Source organism: Rhipicephalus microplus, chromosome X, assembly GCF_043290135.1.
Source record: "Rhipicephalus microplus isolate Deutch F79 chromosome X, USDA_Rmic, whole genome shotgun sequence".
NCBI classification, from domain to species: Eukaryota; Metazoa; Arthropoda; class Arachnida; order Ixodida; family Ixodidae; genus Rhipicephalus; species Rhipicephalus microplus.
This window is the reverse complement of record NC_134710.1, coordinates 234,016,836-234,044,519: the sequence shown is the minus strand read 5'-3', so window position 1 is coordinate 234,044,519 and position 27,684 is coordinate 234,016,836. Positions and strand designations below refer to the sequence as shown.

Below are 27,684 nucleotides of genomic sequence, written 5' to 3'. Positions count from 1 at the left end.
ACTGTACTTTTTGCATGAGGTCATAAATATGCTCTCGTCTTGTTTTCAAGTCACCTGCTCGTGTGGTCAACTATTTTCCTTATTCCAACACTGAGATTTTGTTTGTGTATGTTGTGTGCAGCCAAGGTAATTGTTTCTTGAAGCACAAAGGGATCAATGGCGGGCACATCATTACTTTCTAGATGGAGCCTCCAACATTCTTGCCTTGTCACAGACTATACAGACCACCGTTCTTGCCAGTTTCATGTTGCGTATAGTCTCAGCTTTATATGTAAACATTCTGTGCAGATGCAATTTTGTGCATTTTGTATGCATTACTTTACGTGACTGCAGAGCTGCTGTTTCTCTGCAGGTTTACACTGATACTCACAATAATTTTACACTAATATTTTTTTGTGTATCCTGTGTACACATTCTTTTGCATTTGTAACAGCCAGCGTGTGGACTGGAGAAGAAGACCATAGATGGGAATAAATTTTTGTCCTCAGTTTTATATTCATTTTCCATGACCTGCTGCAACACAAGCGCAACATGAAGTGCTTCAAGAAGTGCTTTGCCTAGGTTAAAAATGCTTCATCAAACTCCTCTTTTGAGATCTGAAAAACAATGAACAAGTATCAGAAACAATCATTAAAGAATAGCAATCTACCTTACCTTATTCTGTTTCAGCTTTTTTAGCAACCTTGCATCTGAAGCCAAGTCATCCCACTCTTCATTCTCATAGTCTTCTTTTGTCTTTCGCTTCTTGCCTTGTCTCTGCTTTTGTCTCTCTTTTACAAATGAACCCTACACAACAACAGTACATATATGATTTGTTCATGGCATTATCTCTTCTACAAAAAGAAAACAATCTCAACACAATAACAACAGCCATTTTGTGCATTGCCAGTTAGCAGGTGTCGAAACTTCTGCCTCAACGTCATCGTTTTGGACGAGTTGGTGGTTTAATTACTTAGGTATTCTTGACTGCGGTGCAAAATTTTGTGAAAAGGGGGATGGAGAAGAGCAGAAAGTGAAGCACCAACTTCACTTCTCAGCCAAGCATACCTATGCACTTTCACCACCCACATGCAAGAGATAATTGTGTAGTACCCATAAAACATTGCCAGATTGATTTATGGACACTTCATATACAGTAGACTCCCTTTAAGGCAAACTCAAAGGGACCACGATAATTCATTTGTCTGTCTTATCAGGAGTGCCCCCAAAAACCCAATGCTAACATGCCAATTGCACCTAAACATATTGCTTAACAATGAAACTGTAGTACGACCCCATTTTCATGATAAGAAAAACATAAAAAGAGAGAGACAAGCACAATTGTCCTTCAAAGAATGGAAAACTTATTCTTCTAGCCGTTCACCTTCGGAGAGGCTGTTTTACTGGCTCTGCTATCGCTTTTAGATATGCCTTCTTTGCATACCGCTACTTTGACAAAGTTTTTAATGAAAGTCTGCAAGCTTTTCTTTGAGGTTTGAATATTTTAATATCGGCCCACACTAACTTTTCCCGAACGACTTGCTGCTAAGGATTCCCGTTAACGCTACTCACAATCACAAGCCTCGAGCAGACAATAAAGACAAGACGCCGCTATATTTAGTGTGCAAAATGACCTTCCTTTGTCAAGCACTTTCATAATGAAAATGGTGCATCACAATTCGCTGCATTTCACTGGGAACAGATGTGATGCACACAGGCCCGATGCAAAACAAAGCAAACTGACCACATCATTCTGTGGCGGCGATGACAATGCATCTGACTTCTCTGATGGGAATGCAAGTGCTGCATATGTGGTTTCAGTTTCATGTAATTATAATCCACAGACAATCTTTGTTCCCGTTTGCACTTTCATTTGACTTTTATTTGCCCCCCCCCCCCCCCCTGCATTTTGTCCTCTAGCCAAGCTCTTGCATTCTTCCGTTTTCCACTGTACTCCTGTACAGTGGAGAACTGAAGAACGTGAGGAGGAGAATATAAAAAAAGACTAATGCTTTTTGTTACTTTCTTTCCTGATAAAGCTGGCCTTTTCTCCACGTACAGGCTAGAGTGAAGGAGATATACTAGCTTTATGCACTGACCTATCTTTTCCATTTGCTTCAAGTCTTTGCACCAGGAAAGTTTTTTTTTTCATCTTGCTTTCTCTTGTTCGCCTGAATGCTCCCATAAAGACTATAATGTTCATTGTGCAGAATCCCCATCGTTGATGGTCGCTGCGAGAGTTCGTCTTAACATAAGAGGCCTGTTACACGGTTTGTCCTAAGCAGATTTTTTTTGCATTGAGTCTATGGGAAACCAAATAAAGATTCCTGAGTTGTTCGTCTTAAGCAAGAAGTCGTCTTATCAGAGTTCGTATTAACAGAAGTTCATTGTATAGCCATATAAAAAAGCTTGGCTGCTTTTCACTAATTCCCCCCGTCCCCACACACACATCAGTTGGAAGGTAGGGGTTAGAGAAGTGTGTCTAAATGAATTTTATGGCCTACTGGATGACAAAACTTGTTAATAGAATCACCAATTGCAACACTGAGAAGATACTTCCTATGCCCGTGTCCTGTGGTACTGAATACATCAGTCAAATTGGGTGGCTGCATAAACAACCTGGTTCTGGCACATCACAAAGTAGATGATTTCATACCCACTAAATTGTTCGGTACCCAATATTCACACAGACACAGGTGTGTTACAGCTGAATTCCTAAATTTTTTTGCCTACTGAAAATCTATGTGGTCACATTGGGAGTTATATTATAGAAGTGCTTCAAGAGGTGACCAGCCTACAAATCATAAGCTGATCTCTGCTCGACCTAGCAGCACATTGAAGCCTTGACAGCTTTACTTGTGCCCCTGTGATACTAAGTCCCCCTTCATATTGCCGCATTCAACCTGCAGAGGAGAGCTCGCACAGCCAGAGAGGAAGACGAAGCTCTTGCCCGGTCCTCTTTCCGAGCGCCTTTCATTTTTAATTAAAGTGAGCTCTTCTATATCGAACTCCTGCTGTGTCTGCGTCGTGACACTGGTGGAGGAGCTGGGTGCATGTCCAGGACACCTTCCAACAGCCCGGGATCTAGTCTACAAAGACTTCCGCTCGTCGAAACCCCCGTTCACCGCGCCAGCCGCCGCCTGTTAGGCCTGAGCCCAGAGTTCGGTCCTTGGACGGAAAACATGACCGCGCCGGGAAGCAGTTGCCCCACCATGACGAGCCCAAGCACGACACAGGTAACTGTTTTCACCCCTAAAACTCCTGTGGACTTTCATGGCAACACATATGAGGACGCAGATGACTGGCTTGAGGAGTTCGAGCGCACAGCCAACGTTAACGGGTGGAACGCCGCACAGAAGTTGGGGTACGTGTATTTCCCTCTTCAAGACGGGGCTCGCACGTGGTTCACGAATCGCGTGTGGTCAACATGGGACGAGTTCCGGCGGAAGTTCCTGGACACCTTCGCAAACACCGAAAGGCGGGAGCAGGCACAACGACTCCTTGAATCACGGATACAAAAGCCCAACGAGTCTGTTGCAATGTTTGTTGAGGACATGGCTCGTCTGTTTCATCGAGCCGATGCCGATATGTCCGAGAACAGAAAGATCAGCCACCTCATGCGTGGTGTTAAAGAGCAGCTGTTTGCTGGTCTCGTACGGAACCCACCTTCAAGCGTCGACGAATTTTCGAAGGAGGCGACCGCCATAGAACGCGCACTACAGCTACGGTACCGCCAGTACGACCGTCCAAACAACAGCGGACAAATCAGCGCAACCGCCGTGACCACCGTGACACCTGACGAGCGTTCTTTGCGTGACCTGATACGCGAAATTGTACAAGAAGAGGTGAAGAAGCTCGCTGCCACACCGAATGACTGCGCGATTGCGTCGGTCACAGAAGTTGTTCGCCAAGAAATAAGGCAAGCGCTTTCACTTCCCGAGCCGAACACTGAAATAGTAAGGCCAACATATGCAGATATTCTCCGTCGACAGCCTAGATCTAACGTGCCGCCATCTCAACAGTACCACCAGCAACAGCCGCCGACAGTGCCTTGGTACTACAAGGAAACGTCGACGCCGATGCGACCCCCACTCCGCAAAACCGACATATGGCGTACCCCTGACTACAGGCCCCTGTGCTTCCATTGTGGGGAAGCAGGCCACATCGTGCGGTATTGTCCTCATCGCGTTGCCGGGTACCAAGGATTTCCGTCCACTACCCCTCGGCGCTATTTCGACGGAAGACGCAACGTTGAAACGAGCGCGACGATCCCGCGAGACGTTTCTCCTGGGTTCCGGTCACGCTCGCCCTCCCCAGGTCATTTTCCCCGATCTAATAGGGGTAGCACCACGGACATGGCGAGAGGAAGGTCTCCCAGTCCACGCCGGGGAAACTAAAAGCAGCGACCTTAGGGGGGAAGGTTGCAAATTGCCGAAGATTTGAAAATCCCCCATTACCACCGCATGAAGTGCCGCACATTGCGAATGAACCGACGAAAGACGAGATTGTCACCGCCGACATTACACTTTCAATTCACGGTCACGACGTGACCGCACTGGTCGACACTGGTGCGGACTTTTCAATAATGAGTGCGAGTCTGGCCAACCAACTCAAGAAGGTAAAAATGAAATGGACGGGGCCGCAAATTAGAGGAGCCGGAGGCCAGCTGCTGACACCTACCGGAAAGTGCACCGCACGAATCAAGATCGGGGATTCATCATTCGTGGCAACCTTCGTTATTCTTGCTGAGTGTTGTAAACAGGCCATCTTGGGTATGGATTTCCTGCGGGAGTACGGTGCCATTATAAATATACCGGACGGTGTACTGACCTTCTCAGCGGACCATAGCGCAGTGCTGCAGCGCAAGCCCATGCGCGTGATTGACGACGTGACCATGCCACCGTTGTCATGCCGCCTCGTCTCTGTCACGTGTAACACGCAGCATAGTGGAGAAGGTGTCGCGGAACAAATATCGACGCTTTTACTCTCTCGAGGAATCGCTATTGCCAGAAGTCTCGTCAGTGTAGTGTCTGGGCAAGCAGAGGTCCTGTTGACAAACTTCAGCAACGAGCGTCGACACATTGCAGAGGGTACCACAGTTGCATACTTCGAAGAAATTGTAGAATTCTGCGAGTGCTTCGCAGTACAACAGGCAGAGACACCGGCCGCTTCAACACCACTGCCTGTCGACGTGAGCACAGATTTATCGCCAGCGCAGAGGCAGAGTCTTCTAGATATTCTCGGCCAGTTTGAAGATTGTTTTTCGTCGACCTCGAGGGTAAATCAAACGCCACTGACAAAGCACCGAATTATAACGGAAGAGACGGCAAGACCAATTCGACAAAACCCATACCGCGTGGCACCGAAAGAACGCGAAGCAATCCAAGAACAAGTCCAGAAAATGCTCAATGATGACATCATTCAGCCGTCAAAAAGCCCTTGGGCATCACCGGTAGTGCTAGTTAAGAAGAAAGACGGCAGCTTACGCTTCTGTGTAGACTACCGCAAGCTGAACCGCGTGACAAAGAAAGACGTATATCCACTACCGCGTATTGACGATTCACTTGACAGGCTGAGGCATGCACGCTTCTTCTCGTCGATGGACCTGAAAAGCGGTTATTGGCAAATCGAGGTCGATGAGCGGGACAGAGAAAAGACTGCTTTTGTTACGCCTGACGGGCTTTACGAGTTTAAAGTCTTGCCCTTCGGATTGTGCTCAGCCCCAGCAACATTTCAGAGACTGATGGATACCGTCCTATCAGGCCTTAAATGGCAGACATGTCTGGTATACCTCGACGACGTCATTGTTTTCTCATTAACATTCGAGGAACATCTAAGACGGCTGCTATTAGTATTTCGAGCAATACGGTCCGCTGGCTTATCGCTGAAACCTGAGAAATGTCATTTCGGTTTCAAGGAACTCCGATTCTTAGGACATGTGGTGAGCCATAAAGGTGTTCGTCCGGACCCCGACAAGATCGACGCCGTCCGAAAATTTCCGGTGCCAACAGAAAAGAAGGCCGTAAGACGTTTTCTTGGCCTTTGCGCCTACTACCGCAGATTTATCGCCAATTTCTCGCACATAGCGTCGCCCTTAACACGCATAACGAGAGACGATGTTCCATTTTTATGGGGCGAAGAGGAACAAGCAGCATTTGACGGTCTACGACAGCGCCTGCAGACACCCCCTGTGCTTGCTCACTTTGACGAGGACGCTCCAACCATGATCCACACTGATGCCAGCAACGTAGGTTTAGGCGCTGTACTCGTCCAGTGGCAAGACTCAGCCGAGAGAGTAATTGCATATGCAAGTAGGACGCTTTCCCGTGCCGAGTCCCATTATTCCACAACGGAAAAGGAATGTCTTGCTGTAGTATGGGCAGTTCTGAAGTTTCGCCCATACCTCTACGGCCGTCCCTTCCACGTAGTCAGCGACCACCATTCTCTTTGCTGGCTGACCAACTTGAAGGACCCATTCGGTCGGCTAGCGCGCTGGAGCTTACGCCTACAAGAATTCGATATGACGGTCGTCTGTAAGTCGGGACGACAGCACTCTGATGCTGATTGCTTATCCAGGTCGCCTATAAAGCAAGATGATGTCTCAGAAGATGATGACATGGCATTTTTAGGAGTGGTCGACACGGTCACCATTTCGTCTAAGCAGAAAGAAGACAGTGAGTTGCTCCCTCTTATTAATTTTCTTAACGGCCAGTCTACAAGCGTTCCCAAGATATTTGCAAGGAGCTTGCCATCATTCTGCTTGCGCAGTGGTGTCCTATACAAGAAGAACTTTGCCCCCAGCGGAAATGCCCACTTACTTGTCGTCCCGACATCCATTCGCGATGAGATCCTGAGCGCTTTCCACGATGAGCCAACCTCCGGCCACCTCGGATACACGCGCACATTGGCCAGAATCCAACAAAAGTACTACTGGCCGAAGCTTCCAGGCACTGTAAAGCATTACGTGCGCACGTGCCTCGATTGTCAACGACGAAAATCGCCACCTTTAAAACCAGCCGGATTGTTGCAACCAGTTCAAGTGCCCACCATGCCTTTTGCACAAATCGGAATGGATCTCCTTGGACCATTCCCGACTTCGCATACTGGAAATAAGTGGGTAATTGTCGCTACGAACTATCTTACTCGCTACGCAGAAACAAAGGCTTTATCAAGTGGAACCGCAGTAGAAGCGGCACGATTTTTCATTGAAAATATCGTTCTGAGGCATGGCGCTCCTAGAATTATAATAACAGACAGAGGTACCGCTTTCACGGCTATGCTCCTCAAGTCAGTGCTTGACTTGAGTGGAACAGCGCATCGAAAAACTACCTCCTACCACCCACAAACCAACGGCTTAACAGAACGCCTCAACAAGACAATTGCTGATATGCTTAGTATGTACATCGACGTGGATCATAAAAATTGGGACGACGTTCTACCATACGTAACGTTTGCCTATAATACGGCGCAGCAGGAAACTACACGGAGCACGCCATTTAGTCTTCTTTATGGCCGTGAAGTGATGACAATGCTTGATGCCATGCTGCTGCACGACTGCGAGGATACAGACACGGATGTTCAAGCCTTTACCCAACGAGCTGAAGAGGCACGGCAGCTAGCACGCGTGCGAATCGCCCGACAGCAGAGTTACGACGCACAACGTTATAACCTGCGACACCGATACGTCACTTATCAGCCTGGCGAGAAAGTGTGGGTCTGGAGCCCTATTCGCCGACGCGGCCTTTGTGAAAAGTTACTGAAGAAGTACTTTGGTCCCTAGAATGTTATACGGCGCCTAAGTGACGTGAATTATGAGGTCATCCCTGACAGTTCCTCGCGAGCTCAAAAATCTGAAATCATACACGTTGTGCGAATGAAGCCATATTTCAGTGAGCCAGTTGCGTAATACGTCAACTATAGATACACCGCGTATTCTGTTGCCGAGCATCGGGTCGATGCTCTTCCTGGAGGGAGGCAAATGCCGCATTCAACCTGCAGAGGAGAGCTCGCACAGCCAGAGAGGAAGACGAAGCTCTTGCCCGGTCCTCTTTCCGAGCGCCTTTCATTTTTAATTAAAGTGAGCTCTTCTATATCGAACTCCTGCTGTGTCTGCGTCGTGACAATATATTCAATGCTTTCGTCAGTGTATCATCTACCCATGTGCCTGAGTCCCCATGCTACTGCGCCTTTAGAGAGTATAATTATACAGCTGGCGTCCAGCAGATGTATTAAAAAAAAAAAGAGAGAGAGAGCTCGAAAAAGGCTGTCAAAAAACCAAGCAACAAGCTTGAGGTGTAAATTTTGTAGCGAAAATTTGTAGAACACCACAATCTAATCTAATAGATTCTGTTTACTGCACCCAGTAAGAAGAAAGAGTAGAACTTTGCTGGTATTTCTCCCAAAGGTAATTAATTGACAAAAGTCATACAAGTCGTATGACATCGACTCACCAGGCTCAATGAAATAGTCGTGCTCTTAAGCAAGCACCCCCCCCCCCCCCCCCAAAAAAAAATGAATGCTGGGCTACAAGCTAGATTAGATATAATGTCTGCCTTTTATCATATGCCAATGTTTTTCCCTGCTATACAACTCTGGAAACATCTTAGAAGGATCCCTGGAACTTATCACTTGAATGTGCTAATGTGCATGTATCATATGTGAATTTGCTAAGTTATTTTTACTATTATTGGCCTATCCAGCACAATATGCCATTTCAGAGGCTACAGTATTCAGCTCTCACAAGTGGCTGGATGAGAAATTGGCCACTGAGAAGCTGTTTTTTTTTCTTTTTTCTGGGATATCTGTACGGGTTTCCTTGTAATTTCGTGCTACAAACAGGTGGTTGTCTATTTCCCTTTTCTTAACTCTTCCGCCACCTTGCAGGCTTCCGCATAACTCATTTGCAGTACTTGTGTACGTATGCTTCGAGTTGTCGAAAATTCGCCTCGCGTTGCAAATTACTGGATTCCTGGTTAGCTCAATAGGTAGAGCGACCACCCTGGAAAGGCATTGGTCGCAGGTTCGAATCCTTGACTAGGACGAATATTTCGCCTACTGCAAAGCTTTTCTTTAGATGTCTACAAACGTGCTACAAACATGTGGTTCTTCTTCTATTTTCCCTTACTTGTGAGTTTTGCAGTGACAAGTTGTTTTTTAAGTTTCCCATTCAGGTAAAGAAGCAATATTTCTAAATGCACTGCCTGCAAGAGTTTTCAGAATGCAATTATATCGAAGTACAAGTGCACAGAGCCAGCAAAATCACTCATCAAACATTCTACGTTTTAGCTTTAGTGTTCCACATGAAATGAAGCGGCAATAGCAACTCGATTCGGCCATCTTTTCGCACCCTTAGGCCCGTGTTCACAAATTCTCATCAATTTGAAACTTGACCTCAAGGCATCCTGAAACTTTTCCCGTTGCAGAAACAACATCGCGAAATGGTCCTCAAGGATCCCTTGAAGTGGATTTTCGAGTTGACGAGCTTTTGTGAATATGGGCCTTAAAGTACACTTTCAAAGCCAAGTGAGCTATTCCTAATGAGAGCATCATTACACAGTTCGTCCTTAGAGCAATATTAAACATTGTGAGAATGTAGTCTGCAAAAGACTTGGGGAAAAAAATAAACACCCAAGACTAACAACTATGATGCTCATACTTTCACCAATTAACATTTAATCCTATCCCTGCCATAGACTGAGCTCTTCCACGGTGAAACATGGAGTGCTACAGTCAATCTACCTCGATCCTTTTGAAGTCATTTTTTGTGGCATTAATAAAGAATCAAGCAAGGAATAAAATAACCATGCTCAAAGTGCCCATTTCATACATATAATAGTTTTGTTGATGAAAACTGGAATTCACAAGAGGCATCTAACAAAAACCGAGAAAAAGGAAAAGAACAGAAAAGAGAGAAAGGAAATTCATGTACTTGGAAGTTTTGCCTGGCCCTGACAGTTATGCTTTCTTCAGCATCTGGTGCAGCAGTTCTCAGAGTACTCAGATGAGGATGTGTAGCATAATAAGATCAGATAGTGAACACGCCACCCCACACCACTGGCAATACAAAGATGTCTATGTGATCACAGCACACATCAAATTTTTGACACAGATGGACACAGCAGACACTCGAAGCAAGCACTGGCTAGTTGGTAACGCGCAGGCATGCAAATTGACTAGTCAACCAGAATGTCCTGAGCAAGTTCACAAATATTTATTATCATGCTAGCAGTGAATTGCATCAAAGCAGCTGTAAAAGCTGTTCATGAACTTTTACTGAGCAACTTTCCATACATGTAGCCACTGATGATCAAGGAGTCTCAGTAGGGCAGTGCAATGGTTAACAAAAAGACTCAGTAATCTGCAATATGTTTTAACCATAAAACTGTAGGGCAAAAATGAAATGATATGCTATTGCAAATAGAGCGAAATTCACCACATTAATAATTTCTTTTTCTGATGGTAAGGAAAATGCGAAAGAAGAGGTATTGAATCCTCACAGCAATATTCAAACATGTGATTGTTACCTTTTTTGGCTTTACCTTGACATCTTTAGTGCTACATTCCAGTTTACTCTTCAGTTTTGCTTGCCTCTGTTTTTCTCTGGATTTTTCCCTGAAATAAGTGAAAATAGATAATTTAAGGAACAGTAAACTCGTGGGCACATTTTGAGTTTTAGAGTGCAACAATGTCGAGAAACCAAATGCAGAAACCGCCGTTCTAGAAAGCTTGTATCTCTAGGTATGTCTTTTGAAAAAAGAAGTCACTTAGTAGGTACAAAGGATCTTGCATAAGAAAAGGGAGTCCCAGAATTCTCTAGCAAGTCAAATCACTCATGACAAACAAGATTTTTATGTACATAGTACTCCGAAACCATGCTCAGTATCTCTGAGACCACACCCTGCCCAGGCAATACTGCTAACTTGATTCAATGGGTTGCACAAAGAGGGTGCCAATATGCTTTTAATAAGATGAATACAGCAGCATGATGCAGTAGCAACTCTGAGATGTTGTGAAGCAAAATACATTATAATGGAACTACTACTAGCAATTCTTAAATTTGAAATGAACTCAATTTTTGAAATATTCTATAATGATTGGCTATAGTTTTTGGTTATAAATCTGATATGTTACATCAGGGCAACTGCTAATGTACTCTCAAAGTGGTGGGGCAAATGTTTGTATAATTCATTTCATTAACAAATATGTCTCTTTATAACCACTTTATTCGAATTTGATAACTGGTTTAAGCATTACTAAAACATATTCAAAAGCAAGAAGTCTTAGATACGATACAAGTGACAAAAATGTACTAAATAGCGAAAGGAATATACCCCTCGGTTGCATTTATGTGAGCCTGTTTCTTTACTTTTGTTTCAGTTTGGTGTAAGCTTACCATTTTCACGCCTGTAATCTTACTTCATTTTAATTTTATGGTGACGCCTACATATTGAAAAAAAAAAAAAGACAGCAAAACACGCTTGCTCAGTTACATAACCACAAAAAAGCTGAACCATGCATAAATTGAGATACAAGCTCCCAGGCTGAAGCACCCTCTAATGTAGCAACTGTGGGTGCTTATGCCACTGAAGGTGCTTGCAACTAAAAGAATTATAAAACAGCTTGCATAATTAGAGCTACCAATATAAATAAATTCAAGAAACAATATAACTAAAACCAGGAGAAAAAAATCAGCAAGACGTTTGAGGGATTTCCTACAAGCATACAAAACTCACTTGTATGGGATTGACTTTACGTCAATGCTGGTAGCTTCAAAGCCTTCAATCTTCTTTCCTCTGAGTTCAGGCATGTATGGCATTTTCAGTAGGGCAAAGCCTTCAGCTACTTTTGCAAAGTCAAGGTCTGGATAATTATCAAAGAAAGGCAGTGATCAAATGTACCGAGCAAACACTACACATATTTTAAGCATACCTTTTATCCTGAATAAAAGATAACACTCATGCTTGCTGTATGCCTGGATGTATGAAACGAAGGCCCGTATTCCTTTCTCGTAAACTGCCCTAGGAGGATAATAAGGTTGTTAATGTTCCAGTACAGCTCAAAATTCATTTCCTGACATGCACACATACTAGAACACATTAGCTTCCTTCTTCAACTTGCCTGTCTTTCATTGCCATTTTTTTCACTCTTGATGTAATCTCATGAATCGATGGTGGTGGATCCATCTTTTCCAGTGTAACCTATTAGGCAAAAAGGCAATAACCAGGCATGAAAAACATTACTCGGCATTTGTAATTAATAAAAATTAGATCACTCTACTCTCAGATTTTTTGTTTTTAGCTACACTGGAATTTCGATGAATGGAAATCATGCAAAGGAAACTGCCACTTTAACGAAACACCAAACTCTTGTTTGTTTAGTTTTGTATTCATGCAAAGCTCAACAACTTAGGCATTGAAACGCCTGCACAAGGAATTGATACTATAGACAAAGCAGAAAATCATAAATGAATTTGATTGTGGTGGCATCACGAAAATTATGCTTGCTGGTAAGTATGACATTTCAAAGAGCACGGTCACCTCCCACAACCTCAACCACAATAAAATTTAAGTAACCACAACAGAGAGAAAACCTGTAAACAAATTTTGTCTTTTGCTAGAATTGTAAGAAATGTTGAACATGTGTTTTTGCAAGAAAATATCTGAATGACAGAACCAAAACAATAAAGCAGAGATAAACCAGTCTTTTTCCAAAGTAACTTATCTGCTTTGTTTTTTTTCAGATTTGTTAAGATATGGCACTTGGGCCAACGTTTTATGCAAGTCCCACTACTATACGCTTAGAAATTATTTCTTTCTATTCTCTTTGAACCAAAAAATTGATATTCACACAAACCTGTTAAATACCAACTCAGTTAAGTTGAAATGCAGCTCTAATTTTAAAACTTCACAGCAACACCTTACTTTCTGATTCAGCTCTAGGAACTTGATGTAAGCATCCTCGCTGGGCATCAGCAGCAGCACAGCATTGCCTTCATTTCCCATTCTCGCGGTCCTCCCACAGCGGTGAATAAATGAGCTGAAACAAAAGAAAAATGATTCCCCAATTATAAAAGACAAACCTATTGGCCGCACGCAGAATTGAGCTTTTCTTTTGGTCCTCACTTTAGTGAAATTCAGCATTTCAACATGCCTATTCGTTTGTCTCCATTAAACTCTTCTTCGCGAGCTTAGTGGTTTTGACAGTGGATATTTGGTCAGTACATTTCTGGACATTAAAACATGCTGTGACAGCTAATTCAGTTCTTCAACAATGAAACTACATCTTATTAATGAGATCAACAAAGCTAGGAAGATATGACATAGTGACAGAAATACTCTCTTCCTATTTACTGTTTTCATCAGCAAAATGGCTTTAGTTCCAGGTTGGCAATTGACATTAAGCTTGCCATATTCCTTCCACCGCAGTGCATATAGGGCCATAGCTGTACCTCAATCATTATTTTAGCTCTCTGGTAAACTTGCTTTTACAGACCCCTCTCAGTTGGTACTGCACTTTTGAAAAAAAACATTCAGCGCACTTACATCTTTTTAAATCAAAAATGTTGAACACTCGGTGTACTTTTCATGTACAAATGCAGTCATGCTAATGACTAAACAATGCATAAATACTTGTTTACCTTGTTTTTTTATGCAATACATGCATTTGAAATTCCTTGTTTTCTTGATTACAAAACTAGAATTATAGGTATGCAGGAAATATTGAGAGGGCTGTTTGTTCCTCCCATGATTCACTTTTAGCTACGTAGTTTGTAAACCAGAGGTTTTATATGGCAATGCAATATGCAGTAAAAAAAAAGTGCCAGTTCCCCCAAGAATAACACAGTCACTTTAATAGCAACAAATCGGAATTTCATTCCAAGTAAGGCTAATCGTTTAACATGCGAACTTGCATATCCGAACAAAATGTTGCTGTAAGAAATGTGGCCGTGGCAGCGAGCAAAACAAAGAGAAGTTTACAATCGCCTCAAAAGAAAGTCTCTCAGCAGGGTGGTTGTAGTGTGGCTGTCAATTTCCCTTTATTAACCCTAGAGCCGCCTAGTGGGATGGTACAGAACTGATTTGCAATAACACGTGTCCATGTGCTTGAAGCTGTCGATGAATTCACCCTCCAGCTGCCATTCTTTAGCTTCCTGATTAGCTTAATTGGTAGGGCAACCACTCCAGAAAAGAGTTGGTCCCAGGTTCGATCCCCGAACCATGATTAATTTTTTGGCTACTAAGAAGCTTTCTTTCAGGGAAATCCACATGGATTTCCTTGTGGCTTCTTGCTACAAACGGTTGGGTGTCAATTTACTTCTGTTAACTCTTCCCCCGCATAGCAGGATTCCGCACAGCTGATATGCAATGCAGTGAGAAAAGCAGCCTTAGTGCTGTCTATGGCTTCTACACAAACTTTGCTGTGAGAACACAATATGCACAAATGTATGCACTCTCTGCTGACCCCTCAAGAGATAAAGTGCATGCAACTGCAGGCAACGAAGCCTGGCCAGTCAAAGTATGCATTTTTTGTTGAATCCACTACTCTGAGACACCTCCGTAGCTTTTTTTATGCAATAGAAGCATCCAGCAGGTTTACTCTCGCTTGAGGCACAATTGTCAGCAACCTTCACACAGATTTACTCACACGCAGGACATATTTCCATGACCTCATGGACACACGTGACACGTGGTGATTTTGTTGACTTGGGCTTTATAAGGAACCTCACTGGCGAGGCAGCAAAAATCCATCTGGAGTGTGCATATAATTGCTACTGCTATGATATGCATTTCCAATGCACACTTATGCATTTTTGCTGCCTCGCCAGTGAGGTTCCTTATAAAGCCCAAGCCAACAATATCACCACGTGTCACGTGTGTCCATGAGGTCATGTAAATATGTCCTGCGTGTGAGTAAATCTGTGTGAAGGTTGCTGACAATTGTGTCTCATGCGAGAGTAAACCTGATATATATATATAGTTATAAACTTCGAGAATAGTGCAGTATAGGAAACAAAACAATACAATATTTATTTAATCCTAATAGTTTCGGCTTGTGGACCAGCCTTCTTCGGAGGATGTAAGTGAAATGATACAAGTTCCCGTAGCAGAGGGTCACCCTCACAGTTTAAAGACCCTCCTCTTTTTTTTGGAGGGTCTTTAAACTGTGAGGGTGACCGTCTGCTACGGGAACTTGTATCATTTCACTTACATCCTCCGAAGAAGGCTGGTCCACCAGCCGAATTTGTTAGGATTAAATAAATATTGTATTGTTTTGTTTCCTATACTGCACTATTCTCGAAGTTTATAACTTTTTTACGGTAGCCGGAAGAAACTCTGATCATCTATTTCATATATATATATATATATATATATATATATATATATATATATATATATATATATATATATATATATATATATATATATATATATATATATATATATAACCGTGCAACAGCTTCATCATGACACTGACCTATGGTTAAATGTTTAGAAACTTGTGGCCGTGACCAACATTTAATCAGCTTAGATGAACACTTTTTTTTTTCAGATTATCAAAAATTCATTCAAAGGGCTACAAAAATAACAAAAACAGATAAAAATAATTTCCCCCTCCACTTTGCACAGAAACGTAAAATATACAAGTGGGTTAGTTATTCATCTTGATTGAAAATATCAATGACAGCCAATGTTCAACCAAGTGCTGAAGCAAGAAAGATTTTTAAAAAATGGTATCGCATTCCATCCATTAGATATGTTTTCTCTTTCTTCTACACATCAATATTTTCTTCTGTTCCTCTGAATGTAAAAGTAGAAGCTAAAAGGGCAACTTAGAAAAAAATATTAATAAGAAATGAAACCTGTTTCGAACAGATTTAGATTTGGCTTTTAGATCACAAATTTTCTTAAAAATGAACAGAATGCCCAACAAGCAATGTGTACAATTGAAAATGTATATACTAAATGTGGGCCTGCAGCTTTCTGAAAAGCAGAGCAAGAAAAGTAACTAGCAACCACCTGATCAGCTAAAAAAAAAAGCAGCTCTTATCTAATAACTTTATCTCCCATATACAACATCCATCTTCGTGAAGCTGAGATGAACAAAATGCACAGAAATGTATGGAAAAGAATGAAAAAAAAAAAACAACCTGGATGATTTTGGAGCATCATACTGGACGACCCACTGGACATCTGGGATGTCAACTCCTCTTGCCATAACATCTGTGCAAACAAGCACACCCCTGTAAATAGTAAAGAAGTTGTAATTCAAAAGACTCTTGAATTTATTTAACTCTTGAATGACTTCAACAGATGAGAAACACATTACTTGTCCATTTTCATAAATCTGTTGAAGATCTTCTGCCTTTTCCTCTTCATCTTGCCATGAATGCTGATAATGGTCATGTTTTTCAGTAGTCTGTGAAAGATACAATACCAAGCTTGCAAAGACAAAGCACAGTAATGAGTAGAATAAAAAATATTAACTATGTGCAATGTGCTTTAGAGCATGTGCTTTTTTCACAAGTTTTAATAGTGCAGGTGTTTCATTATTTCATAGGGCACATACATTGCCAAAACTATCACTCACTATTAGCTTGATCTATACTTCTCACGAGGGCTACTGTTTATTAAACAAAATTCCCTAACTTTGTTTTCCAGAAAATAAATAAACAAAGTATGACACCACAATGTAACACACAGCAATGGAAACGTCCAGGTAAATGATCGGAAATGACCACTTTAATGTTTTGTAACAGTGCAGTGAGCGCACGATGAATAGCTGAAGTGGAGAGCTACAGTTAACTTTTGGTTACATAGAGTTACCATGCACCCACACCACAAAATACGTGTCAAGGCGTATTTTTGGGCTAGTTGGTTCATACTTGCAGCAAAACAGCGCCAGCTGTAACATAATCATGGCACAGCAAACGGACACAGGCTGCACTCATAACTGAATTTTTATTTAGTAATGCAGAATAAGTACTTACTGTACATGAATAAACAAAAGGTAGGAAATCACAAGAGATATAAAAAGCATCACATGATCAATTTGATCATCACAGATGGCATGCTCACACAGGACACATCGGGCTTTTTCTATCTCTAGGGCTTGAGCAACCTCCTTAGTTAAACTCCTTTCCAATTAAGTGCGCATCTGCAGTAAAGAATTTTGAGGGAGTTGTGTGTTTTTTTGCAGAAAATGAGACTAAACAGCTGAATATCTTTTCAATCGACTCAAAGATCTTTACTATTCGATACCACAGAATGCTCTTATTATCGTAGCGGAATGGATTAATAGCTACAGAATAGAGGCACTCCAAAGTGCTACAGGTATAGTTGTAGGCTCATTTATAGAGATGCTAAGCATGCATCTTAGTTCTACTTATGTAAAGGCAAAATATTTTTACATAAGGATAGCGTCTGTAGGTCATGCATTGCTTTGATATTGAGTGTCATTTTTTTTTATAGCAAAATTAGACAGATTGCTGGAACAATGCCTGATATCCATGTAAGTTGTAAGTGTCAATGTTTTTCAGACACATCCATGACTTTTTAATAGTTTGAAAAAGTTTGACTTGCAAAAGCAGTCTTCCGACATAATTACTTTTTAGCCAGTGCCTAGCATCTTTACTTGCGACTCATGAGCTTCCAGCCATTAGCCATACCACGCTGAGTGTGTCGGTTCTCGTCATGAGCTTACAGTAGGCAGTTTCTAATGTTTCTTCAATTTAGGTCTTCATTTTTCACCTAAACACGTCTTCTAGGCATTGCAGTCAGAGCTAGAAAAGTGGTTTTAATTATTCATTTTTCATAATCTAAGCTTGTAAAGCTCAGTGATGTTTATTCATGCTTTAACAAAGAAGGTACAAGTAGAGAGAACAGTCACAGAGTTACGATTATATTTTCCAAATCCAATACAAGTGCTACAAAAGCACATCTGTCAACACGTACCACATGAGTTTTAATAAAATAACCAATATACATTCCACCATGAAACATGATATTTTTAAACATATATTTTGTCATACTAAAAAGGATAATATACAACATGGCAACAATGCACATTTCAGTTTAACGATTATGTGCACCAGTTTCTTTGCACACAGAAGCAGAATGAATACCCAAAAGACAAGTGAACGTAAGAACAACTATGCAGAGTGAAGATTTTTTTTAACAAGAAAGCCTTCAAAACACTAAGCATGTATGCACAACATACATACAAACATAACATTGTGCGACACTATCCAAGAAATTCAGTTCTTTTCTTTACAAAGTCAGCAATGGCATGTCTACGCATTATTTTGCACTCCTAGCAGTGTAGTAGGCCTCAACAATTTCTCTTTGCAGCCTATCTGCTGCTTTCTTTGGGAAGACCATGTTTTCAAATATCCAAGTGCATCCACAGTTTCAGAATTATATGCAAACATCCACCTTATTTGTTAGGCACTGACAAGCCATGTTTCTTTGCCCTCTAGTTAAAACAATGACTGCTCTGGCCTGCATGTACCTGCCACATGACAAAGGAATTTGATATATTGCGAAATCAGTTGGAAGTCTATGCCCGTCCTGTGCACTTTCGCCTTTTTGTATTGTCTGTGCTTCTTCCGCTGCTCATTGATTGCTATGCAGATTCCAGTGTGATTTAGATAAACTGCACAAGAAAAAGAAGTTAGAACTTCTCAGCAGCAAGATCACTGCACTCTTCATTGTACAAGCACATGGATTATAAAACTTAAGATAAAACATGGCGAGAAACAAAGTTACACACTAAAAATTTTCAGGCAGCAATTTTTTTTCTTTACAAATATTTTACCATTCCTAAGCAATAAAGCAGGACTTACTGTACAAGGATGGCAGAAAAATACTCGACACAGGCACATGTGCTGAAGAAGACCATGTGCTTTTCTTCTGAATGGGTTCTAAGAAAGGCCACCAAAGTACTCAGCTTTTGATCGGCCTCACAAAGCTGAAAAAGAAACCAAGGCAATTTCTACACTTCACAGTTTTCATCTTAGATAAAAAAGCCTTACAATGTAAAAATTCTTTAAAAGTGCCGGCGTGCGCTGTGTGTGGCTGCATTCAGCTGGTTTTTCTTTCACTGTAACACTGACTGGGTTTCGAAGTCCAGCACGAATGAGATCTTCAACTTCTTTTGTTTGAGTAGCTGAGAACAAGCCTGTCCTTCTCTGCTTGGGTAAGAATGACAGGATCGTGTTGATGCTGTAGATGAAAAAGTGTAGGTTAACAGATTTATAAAACAAAAAAAGAACAAAACTCGTACACTAGGAAAGAAAAATGTATATGCAAATGTCTTGACAAAATACTTACCATGGCATAATGAAGTATAACTGTACCTACTGAATTATCAAGTATGTCAAGCAAAAGAAGGCAGCATATCAAGAAATTAGTAGCTTGATTTTATCATGCACAGGTATATACAAATGTAACACACCTCGCAACATTTCATGCACCACAGTACAACTTCACTTGGTGGAACAGTTACTGCATATCCTTGTTGTTCGAGGTATAGCGCATCCAGGACGGGACAGAGAAGAAGACACAGAACACATACACGTCTTCTTCTCTGTCTCGTCCTGGATGCGTTATACCTCGAACAACATGAATAACTAACAAGCCTGCCGTGCAACCTCAGTCGACTGCATATCTTTGTTTAAGACATACTATTTATTTGGGTGATAGGCCTGAAGAATAGTAAGGACGTTGTTTTGCTGCTGCCAATGAGCTACGAAAGATGTGTGTCGCCATGAAGAGAAAGAATGAGCAGGGAAATGGCAAATAGCAGACAGACGTTTCTTTTATGAAACACACCAATAAATTTGCAGATATAAATGTATAGTATTGATGGTATAAAAAAGTTTCCTTCAATTGTGGCTGCTTCTGTGTAGGCCACACAGGATTTTGTAATAATCAGAGGTTAAATGAGCAAAGAAGGTCATAATCTAGAGGGCTGTCACCTAATCTTACATTGTATAGTTGCACCTGTAATTGCATGGCAAAATTTGAAAAATGCAAAGTCCTATACAGACATAAGGTTAATGAAACATGTCCAATGATTGAGGCCTGGCATACTGTTAATAACGGACGCACATACGTGAGCCAGTTTTCAATTAACTTGCATAAAGAAGAAATTAAATGCCTGAAAAATTGCTCTTCATGTAGATTCCCCACTTGTGCTTGATTGACAGATGGTGCAACCATCCCTGAGGATTCAAGGATGGTTACCGCAGACGCCAAGAGATGCCGTAGTGGAGGACTTTGAAAATTTAGATCACTTAGGGTTCTTCAACGTGCACCCAAATCTGAGCACATGAGCCTACAACATTTTCGCCTCCATCGAAAAAACAGGACTAGATTCTTTGAACAGGAACACTAAAATGCTAATGCTCTAGCCTTTTTTTATGTCTTTACTGCCTTTAATCTACCACTGTGTTAGCTTCGTGCCCTCGGAGCACGTGGATAGCTACCCCGTCGCCGTGACCACGATTTTCTGTGCGGTGGTTGCGGCAAATGGTAGTTCCGTTTTCAATCTGCATGCGCTGGCTGCGCACGTGCCTTCAAAACTAAGTCGTTTTATGCTATCTATGATCGCATCTGCCACGGTTTTGTCCACAGAGTTTGTAGAAAGCAGTGTTGCTTTCTTTGACTGGTCGAGCAGAGGACGCGCGCACACTTTCAGAGTTCTGTCAGTTACGTCATTACCATACATGATTTTGTCAAGAACGCTGTCAGCCTCTGGGTGGTTTAGGGTCTCTTTAACACATAGATTATACCTACTATTGAGTATTTAGTGTCGCTTGTTAGAATGTGCAGCATCCTTTGTTTTTCTTACCTTACGTCTTCTGTTATCTCATTGTCTAAGACATTCAAATAAGTTATCACGATGTGGCTTTGACAACGCCAACCCATTGATTAGTGATGCAAGTAATAACTGCATGTGTCCCAGTACACAATTTTCATGATGCACAGAGATGGCTTAAAAATAAACCCTGTACCAAGAGATACGGTGCACTTTCTGAATTCCTCATATAAAAAAAATTGTACAAATGACGATTTGCTGTGCATTTCAAGAATTGAGCCACTATACGAGCAGTACAGTGCTGTGCATATGTATTCTGTTCACACTGAGCAGTGAAGTTCACGCACAATATATTGATGAATTTGCTTTGAAAATATATTACTCATGGTATTTGAAAAATACTATGAGTAATATATTGTTAGCAAGTAACACATTCAAGTTATAGACTGACATTCACAGAAAAAAAAAATCAGAAGGAGAAAGGTGCAAAAAAACAAAGATGTACCTTTTTTCAAATCCCATGTCTAATAGGCGGTCTGCTTCGTCTAACACAAGTACCTCCTGGCAACAAGAACAAATCAAATAAATAATGAGAACCGTTTGTGGGCTGCTTCACTTCACTTGTACACTGTTAGACAAGAGCAGTTTATAAGTTAGAACAAGCTGTGGGAAAAATAAATGAAATGAGATTTTAGATGCAGACTAAAAAGTCTACTTCAACAGTATACATAAAATTTCAATATGAATCAAACCACCAGCAAGCAATGATTACAACCTATGTGATTACAACCTGACATGTAAACACATAAGTAGCAGTCCCACTGCTGAATATTTATCACTGTCCAACACTTTTATTGAGCTTATATGTTAAAGTGCCATGGCTTCCTCAATGAAATTAGGGCTCCCCCTTTCATATTGCTCACTGGTGTGCATGCAGCATAAGAAGCATGATCATGATGCTTCTTTGCCTCGCATATTCAATTACATATATCATGCTGATTTTTGAAACACCCAGCTTGACGCCGCACAAATTTTCAGTACCATGGATTTCACGCAAGCAGCAAAGCTGAAGCTTTCGTCGGTGCGTTCAAACATGTCCACCATACGTCCTGGTGTCGCCACAATGATATTAGCTCTGCAAAAATAAGTAATTAGGCACAGTAAAATCAACATATCTTACGTCCTCAATACTTCCAGCATAGCTAATAGGACATTACCCGTTTTCCTTGAAAGTCTTGACATCATTTATGGGATTAGAGCCTCCTGTGAGAAGCTGTCCTGTGAACTGTGGCAAAAACTGGAGGAAGTGTTCAAGGACATTGTAAATCTGTGTGGCAAGCTCTCTTGTGGGAGAGATAACAATAGCGCCAACCTAAGGGGAAGAAAAAAGAGAGCACAAGACGAGCAATAAAAAATTAAACAACAAGAAGTTCATTGATGCCAAGCGCCCATTGAAAGGATTATTGTAGCATGCCGTTAGTGTGGCTGCACATGCCCAAATGCATGCTATCTCGTATTGGATGTTATCAGTAGATGGCACTCATGCCATCGGGCTCTAAAAGTGTGATGATGACAAGCGGCACACTATTATATTAACTTACCGCATATTTTGTGAGTGGTTCATCCCTCTTGAGCAACATTTCCAGTAGAGGTATTAGAAAAGCTAGTGTTTTTCCACTGCCTGTTACTGCTTCCACAGCAACATCCTTATTTGACAAAAACAGAGGTATTGTTGTTACCTGCATAAATAGAAAGATCAACTAACTTGAATGACCCTCCAGTTCATCTCACAATGGCCTTGCAACACTTTTTCAGCATTGTCAGAAAATGCTGCCTGGAATTTACAATTAATTCTAGAAATTAGATATAAATCACTTCCTTTTCTTTCTATAAATAACGCCATATACCCAAAATGACTACGTGACAAGTACAAAGTCCACAGACATTGGCTGATTTGCGCATAATGAGCTGTAAAGTTACTGTGGTTGACATAAGATGTCGCCTTGTTCCAGTGCTTGCAATCACACTGAAAGCCACACAATCAAAGAAAAAGAGGCTCTAAGGTTTTCAGGAAAAAAAGGTGCCCAAAGATCACGATGTGCACTGATGAAGGGACACATCTGCTTGCCCCTTTGTCATCCTCTTTCCTTCCTGCATAGCTTTCAACATACACACTGGTATAAAAGGAAAGTGCCTACAGAATGAGGCAGATTCTTGTAACTCTGTTTGTACTTGACCGATTCTCAAACTTTTTGTGGCAGTAGATTCATAAGACCATATGCTCTTCTAAAAGCCAACTGCAACGAAATTTGGCACTCTGCAAAAAGTCAATATATAGGTAGCCTAGCTAGAGATAGTGCTGCCTGCCAAATGCCGCCTTCAAAATACAAGCGCTTACTTTAGAAAAAACTTGCAAACGACAGTGTTGTTGAGACCGAAACTAGAAAAAACGGTGCCATTATGGCTGACCGGAAGTGACGTGAACAACAGAAAAACCGTCTGCTCCGCGCTCCTCGAGCACGCACATCGCGGACGTGCCCCTTAGTGAGTGTGTTTTTTCTGTGTTAACCTAAGAAAGCTGCGTGAACATGCCTCTTATCGAACGCTGGTCCGGGCTTCCCACTGGTGGGTTTGCAGTGTCTGACCCCCGTATTCAGAAACGCTGCTTGAATTGAACTTGACTTACCATCGACTTCAATGCGGCATGAACGAGTTTCGAACACGCTGTCTTTAGGTGGTGCCAAGACAGCACAAACGCGCCGCGGAGGCATACGTGCTTGAGGAGCCTACGGCCACGCATTGCGTTGGCATTGTACTGCAAAACTTTCCGAGTAACCGCTTGCGGACGGGAGTCACGCAAGAAAGAGTGATTCAGTGGCAGGGAGGATTGCTCACAAGGAGCGACGTTCTGTAGTAATCCTCATATCCAGTTTTGTCTGATTTGCCTGGGTACACCGGTAGGGCTCCACATCGTCTGCTTGCTGGCAATTAGAGCACCAGTATTGCAGCACCTTTTTAACAAAGTATTGCAGCACCTTTTTAACAATATAAAGAATAATTATTTAGTATTGAGTCTCGCTAAAGCACTGCAAGTACAACAGTTGAAGTACCCTTGACAACAGGCTATTTCTGTCCCTTTCATGAAACTGCCAATTTCTGTGTAATAAAAGACTACAGTGCGATTGTACAACCATCACAATATGAGGAACTATTTAGAAAATATAAATCTTCTGTGCAGAGAATATATACATTCTGGATAGTCTTAACGATGTAACCATACTATGTGAAATAAAGGTTCCATTTGATTTGATTCTAAAAAAAAAAAAAGCTAGAAAAATGTGGTCATCCACTATATTGACATAAAGATTTACCTGCATGAAACTAAGTTAACTGGTGAAATTCTATATTATTAAATGTATGAACAGCACAACAAACAAGGACTTATGATGAACACACACATTAGTCTTTTTTGCTAGTCCTTGTTTGTCATGCTGTCCTTACATTTATTATGTCCTACCAACATTCCCAAGTTTTCACCCTTGATATCTAGGTGTAATATTGCACAAGTGGAAGAGAAAAAACACACAAAGACAGACACAGTGGAACTAGAATGAACAAGTGTAGACTATCTGCTGCTAACAGAAAATCACAGTAGTGCACATTACAGAAAAAAAAAGTTGCAGATAACAATTACTTCAATCAAAAATATAACTGACTATGCCTATCAATTATTAATTCAGGAAGGTAATTAATGAATTACTAAGAGAAAGCCAAATTTATTAGGTAGCTTTCCTCATAATTTCCCATGCCCAGCATTTCTGTTCACACCAGAAAAGAAGTTTTTCACATGACCTTGCCTCAAACAAAACAGCTCAAAACCTGAAAAATTTTGCAGCTTGGTAGTGCCATGTATTTATGCTACCAGGAACCTCGTACCAAAGAGCCCAATCTCCTTAGCTATTACACAACATGCACAAGGCTTTATGGTATGACTAAAGCTCAGCCATTTAGACAAGGCGCTCATAAAGAAGTACAGCTGCAGCCTCATAGCATATACTCAAAACAAGCAGCTACACTTATGTACTATCATGAGTTGCATATATTGCCAACCACAAAAACTTGCAGGATCTCCAGAGGGTTGTGGAAAACTACACCACTGCAGATCCAGCAAGCTTTTGTAGCTGGCAGTACACAGTCTGCACACACTATCTGCTGCCATGAGCTCATGGCAAATACAAAAAGCTGCATCTCTAGTTAGAGCTTGTTTCTCAAATAAAGTAACAGGTTACATGTAACTGATCACAGAAAAAAAATCAATTTAACCACAATAATAGTTACCGAGCAAAACAAGTAATCCATAAATCGCAAAATATATAAATGGTACAAGTAATCGATTAGATATGATCAGTTATGTAAGTCTGTTGGAAACACATGGCAAAAGGAAAACTAGACAATGAAAAAGCAACCATAAGGCAAACTGCATGACATTAGAAAGTTTTTGAATTAGAATCTCTAGGCTTGCATTCCCATTTTGCACTCGAAGTATAGGAAATGACGACAACCCAAAGTGTCTGCGTATGCAAAGTATTGGGCACCCTACTTGTGAAGCAATGTGAGGAGAAATAAACCACTTTCGACTAAGGTGTCTAGTAGGAGCAGTCGCACATCGGCATCAGGGTTTTTTCATTGTCCAAGATATTAGCTGACTTGCCGTTTTCTTGCTTTAGTGTGGTCACATGGGTGTGAAGGTTGAAATGTTCTTTTCTCGTTCATGTTTTCCAATAAAAATTCAGTTCCGAATAAAACTAAATAAAAATTCGGTTTGTCTCTTCTTCCCTTGAGTCCATGTAGTGATGCGCAGAGTTAAAATATATTCACAAGAAAGCCATCTGTTCGTTAAATGAACTCATTTATTTTCATTAATTATACAGATGGCTCACTGACCTTTCTCGTACGTAAACTTATGTTCTGATATCGTATGTATCTAAAACTCTACAGTTGAATCAGAACTATCGATGTTGTAATTTCTATTTTTAATGAATTAATTTGAGTTTAGAAATATTTTGCTGAATTTCACACATACCGGAAGCGGTTGCTTAAAGGCCAACTCCAGCGATTTTTCGACCATGTCAAGGTAATGGTGTTTCTATGTTCCTGAGACACTCTTGTATCAACCCCAATAGCTGAAATGCTCAGAAAATTCGAAAATAGTTTTTAAGAAACGAAAAGATGCAATACTGAAACCGAAACCCAACCGGGCGCCCTGTCAGCGTGTGACGTACTATTTGGTAAACACTGGAGGCCATATACTGGTCCCGCCGGCGCAGAGTATGAAAACTATGAAAGCCACACCAACGAAGCGCCGGCCAAACACCACAGAGGAAGGAAGAAAGCTTTCCCGTGCTATACCCATACGAAACACCGCCGCCGCCGTCTTGTGGCCTGCACAATAAACGCTGTAGTGGCCAAAATAGCGATGCCACCAGCTGCGTCACTTTCTAGTACACTGTACTTTCGTTGACATGCCAAACATGACATCACACAGACAGTGTTGCCAATAATTCATTCGCAAACAATCCGCGCATCTCTCAAGCCTGCAATTTGGCATAAATGACGGAAATGTGCAAAGAAACGTACCCAGCGAATTTCATTCAGATCCACTGATCTAGAAAAATTGCCGGAGTTGGCCTTTAATGAAAGAGTGCGGCTACGGCGGCAGCTCGCGCCACTAGAAAGCAAGAGCTGTGGGCCACTTTAGCTTGGCGGGGCCCAGTGCTAATACTCTCTACAATTCTGTTTAGTTGCCTAAAAGCACTTGGCTCATACCCACAACGGGGATTGTCCATACTGTACATTTTATCTGTAATTGCTGCTGATAATTGATTGATATGTGGGGTTTGACGTCCCAAAACCACCATACGATTATAAGAGACGCCATAGTGGTGAGCTTTGGAAATTTAGACCACCTGGGGTTCTTTAACGTGCACCCACATCTGAGCACAAGGGCCTACGACATTTCCGCCTCCGTCGTAAATGCAGCCACCGCAGCCCAGATCCCGCGACCTGCGGGTCAGCAGCCGAGTACCTTAGCCACTAGACCACCGCGGCGGGGTAATTGCTGCTGATTATGTGCACCTTGTTTTTCTCTAGCTTAGAAATGGGCAGCTGAAGCAATACATAGTGTAGCTTTCAAATTTCACTATTTGTTTTCATAAGTGATCTCGGAACTAAAAAGTAAGCGAGAGAGGGTTTACATTTGCACGCGGAGTGTGCTACGATGTTTCCCAGGACATTATCAAGGCCGCAAGCGTACAACTGCTCCTTGAAAAAAAAAAAAAAAAAACATATGAAGTGATACTAGTAGTGGCATTAGATATGGCATAAATATGCGAACAGATTTAATGTCCCTCTGAGACCCTTGAAGCACAAATAAACAAAACATATTAGCCGGCACGCTGGTCAACGCGCAGCGAGGCAGTTCACAGCGAAGATGCGCGTATCCCATAACTTCGCTTGCCAGAACACTGATCCGACTTGACATAACGCACAAAGGCATCGTTTTAGCACTGTGTAAAACAAGCATCTAGCTTCACATTTTCGGCAGGATAAACTAGCGCATCATGTCTCAAATTCAAAAGTTACACACCTGCACAGGCGTCATTTTCTCGAAGTGAAGGTCTTGAATTGCCTTTCTGACCTCATCGTGCACTTTCAATGAAGTCCATGACGAATCAACATGTTCAGACATGACGATAAATGGTACTGTAACCTATAAAACTATCAACTCGACGTCTGAACCTGCATTGCAAAGCGCATACAGCACTCAAAAAGTCAACACGGAGCGCGTGCGGAACGCGAGCATGCACACACATGCGGCTTCGGATGCCT

The 27,684-nt window shown here is 41.6% G+C and overlaps 1 protein-coding gene across 5 annotated transcripts; it reads right to left on the bottom strand.

Annotated features, from left to right (window-relative positions):
* Positions 1-471: 471 nt before the first annotated feature.
* On the bottom strand, positions 472-27,674 carry LOC119187853 (ATP-dependent RNA helicase DDX55). 5 transcript variants are annotated; one of them, XM_037435947.2, is made up of 16 exons: positions 27,443-27,674; positions 22,398-22,535; positions 22,014-22,168; positions 21,838-21,931; positions 21,302-21,357; positions 19,010-19,199; positions 18,821-18,945; positions 16,306-16,395; positions 16,127-16,219; positions 12,900-13,014; positions 12,097-12,176; positions 11,908-11,996; positions 11,712-11,838; positions 10,503-10,590; positions 655-786; positions 472-596 (listed from the first exon to the last, which is right to left on the bottom strand). In XM_037435947.2, exons 1-16 carry the CDS (start codon positions 27,542-27,544, stop codon positions 558-560), a joined length of 1,713 nt encoding a protein of 570 aa, XP_037291844.2. In that variant the 5' UTR covers positions 27,545-27,674; the 3' UTR covers positions 472-557. The 5 variants fall into 5 exon arrangements, with proteins under 5 accessions (XP_037291844.2, XP_037291845.2, XP_037291846.2 ...); XM_037435948.2 differs by having other exon boundaries at positions 10,518-10,590; XM_037435949.2 differs by lacking the exon at positions 27,443-27,674 and adding an exon at positions 27,051-27,074.
* Positions 27,675-27,684: the final 10 nt, after the last annotated feature.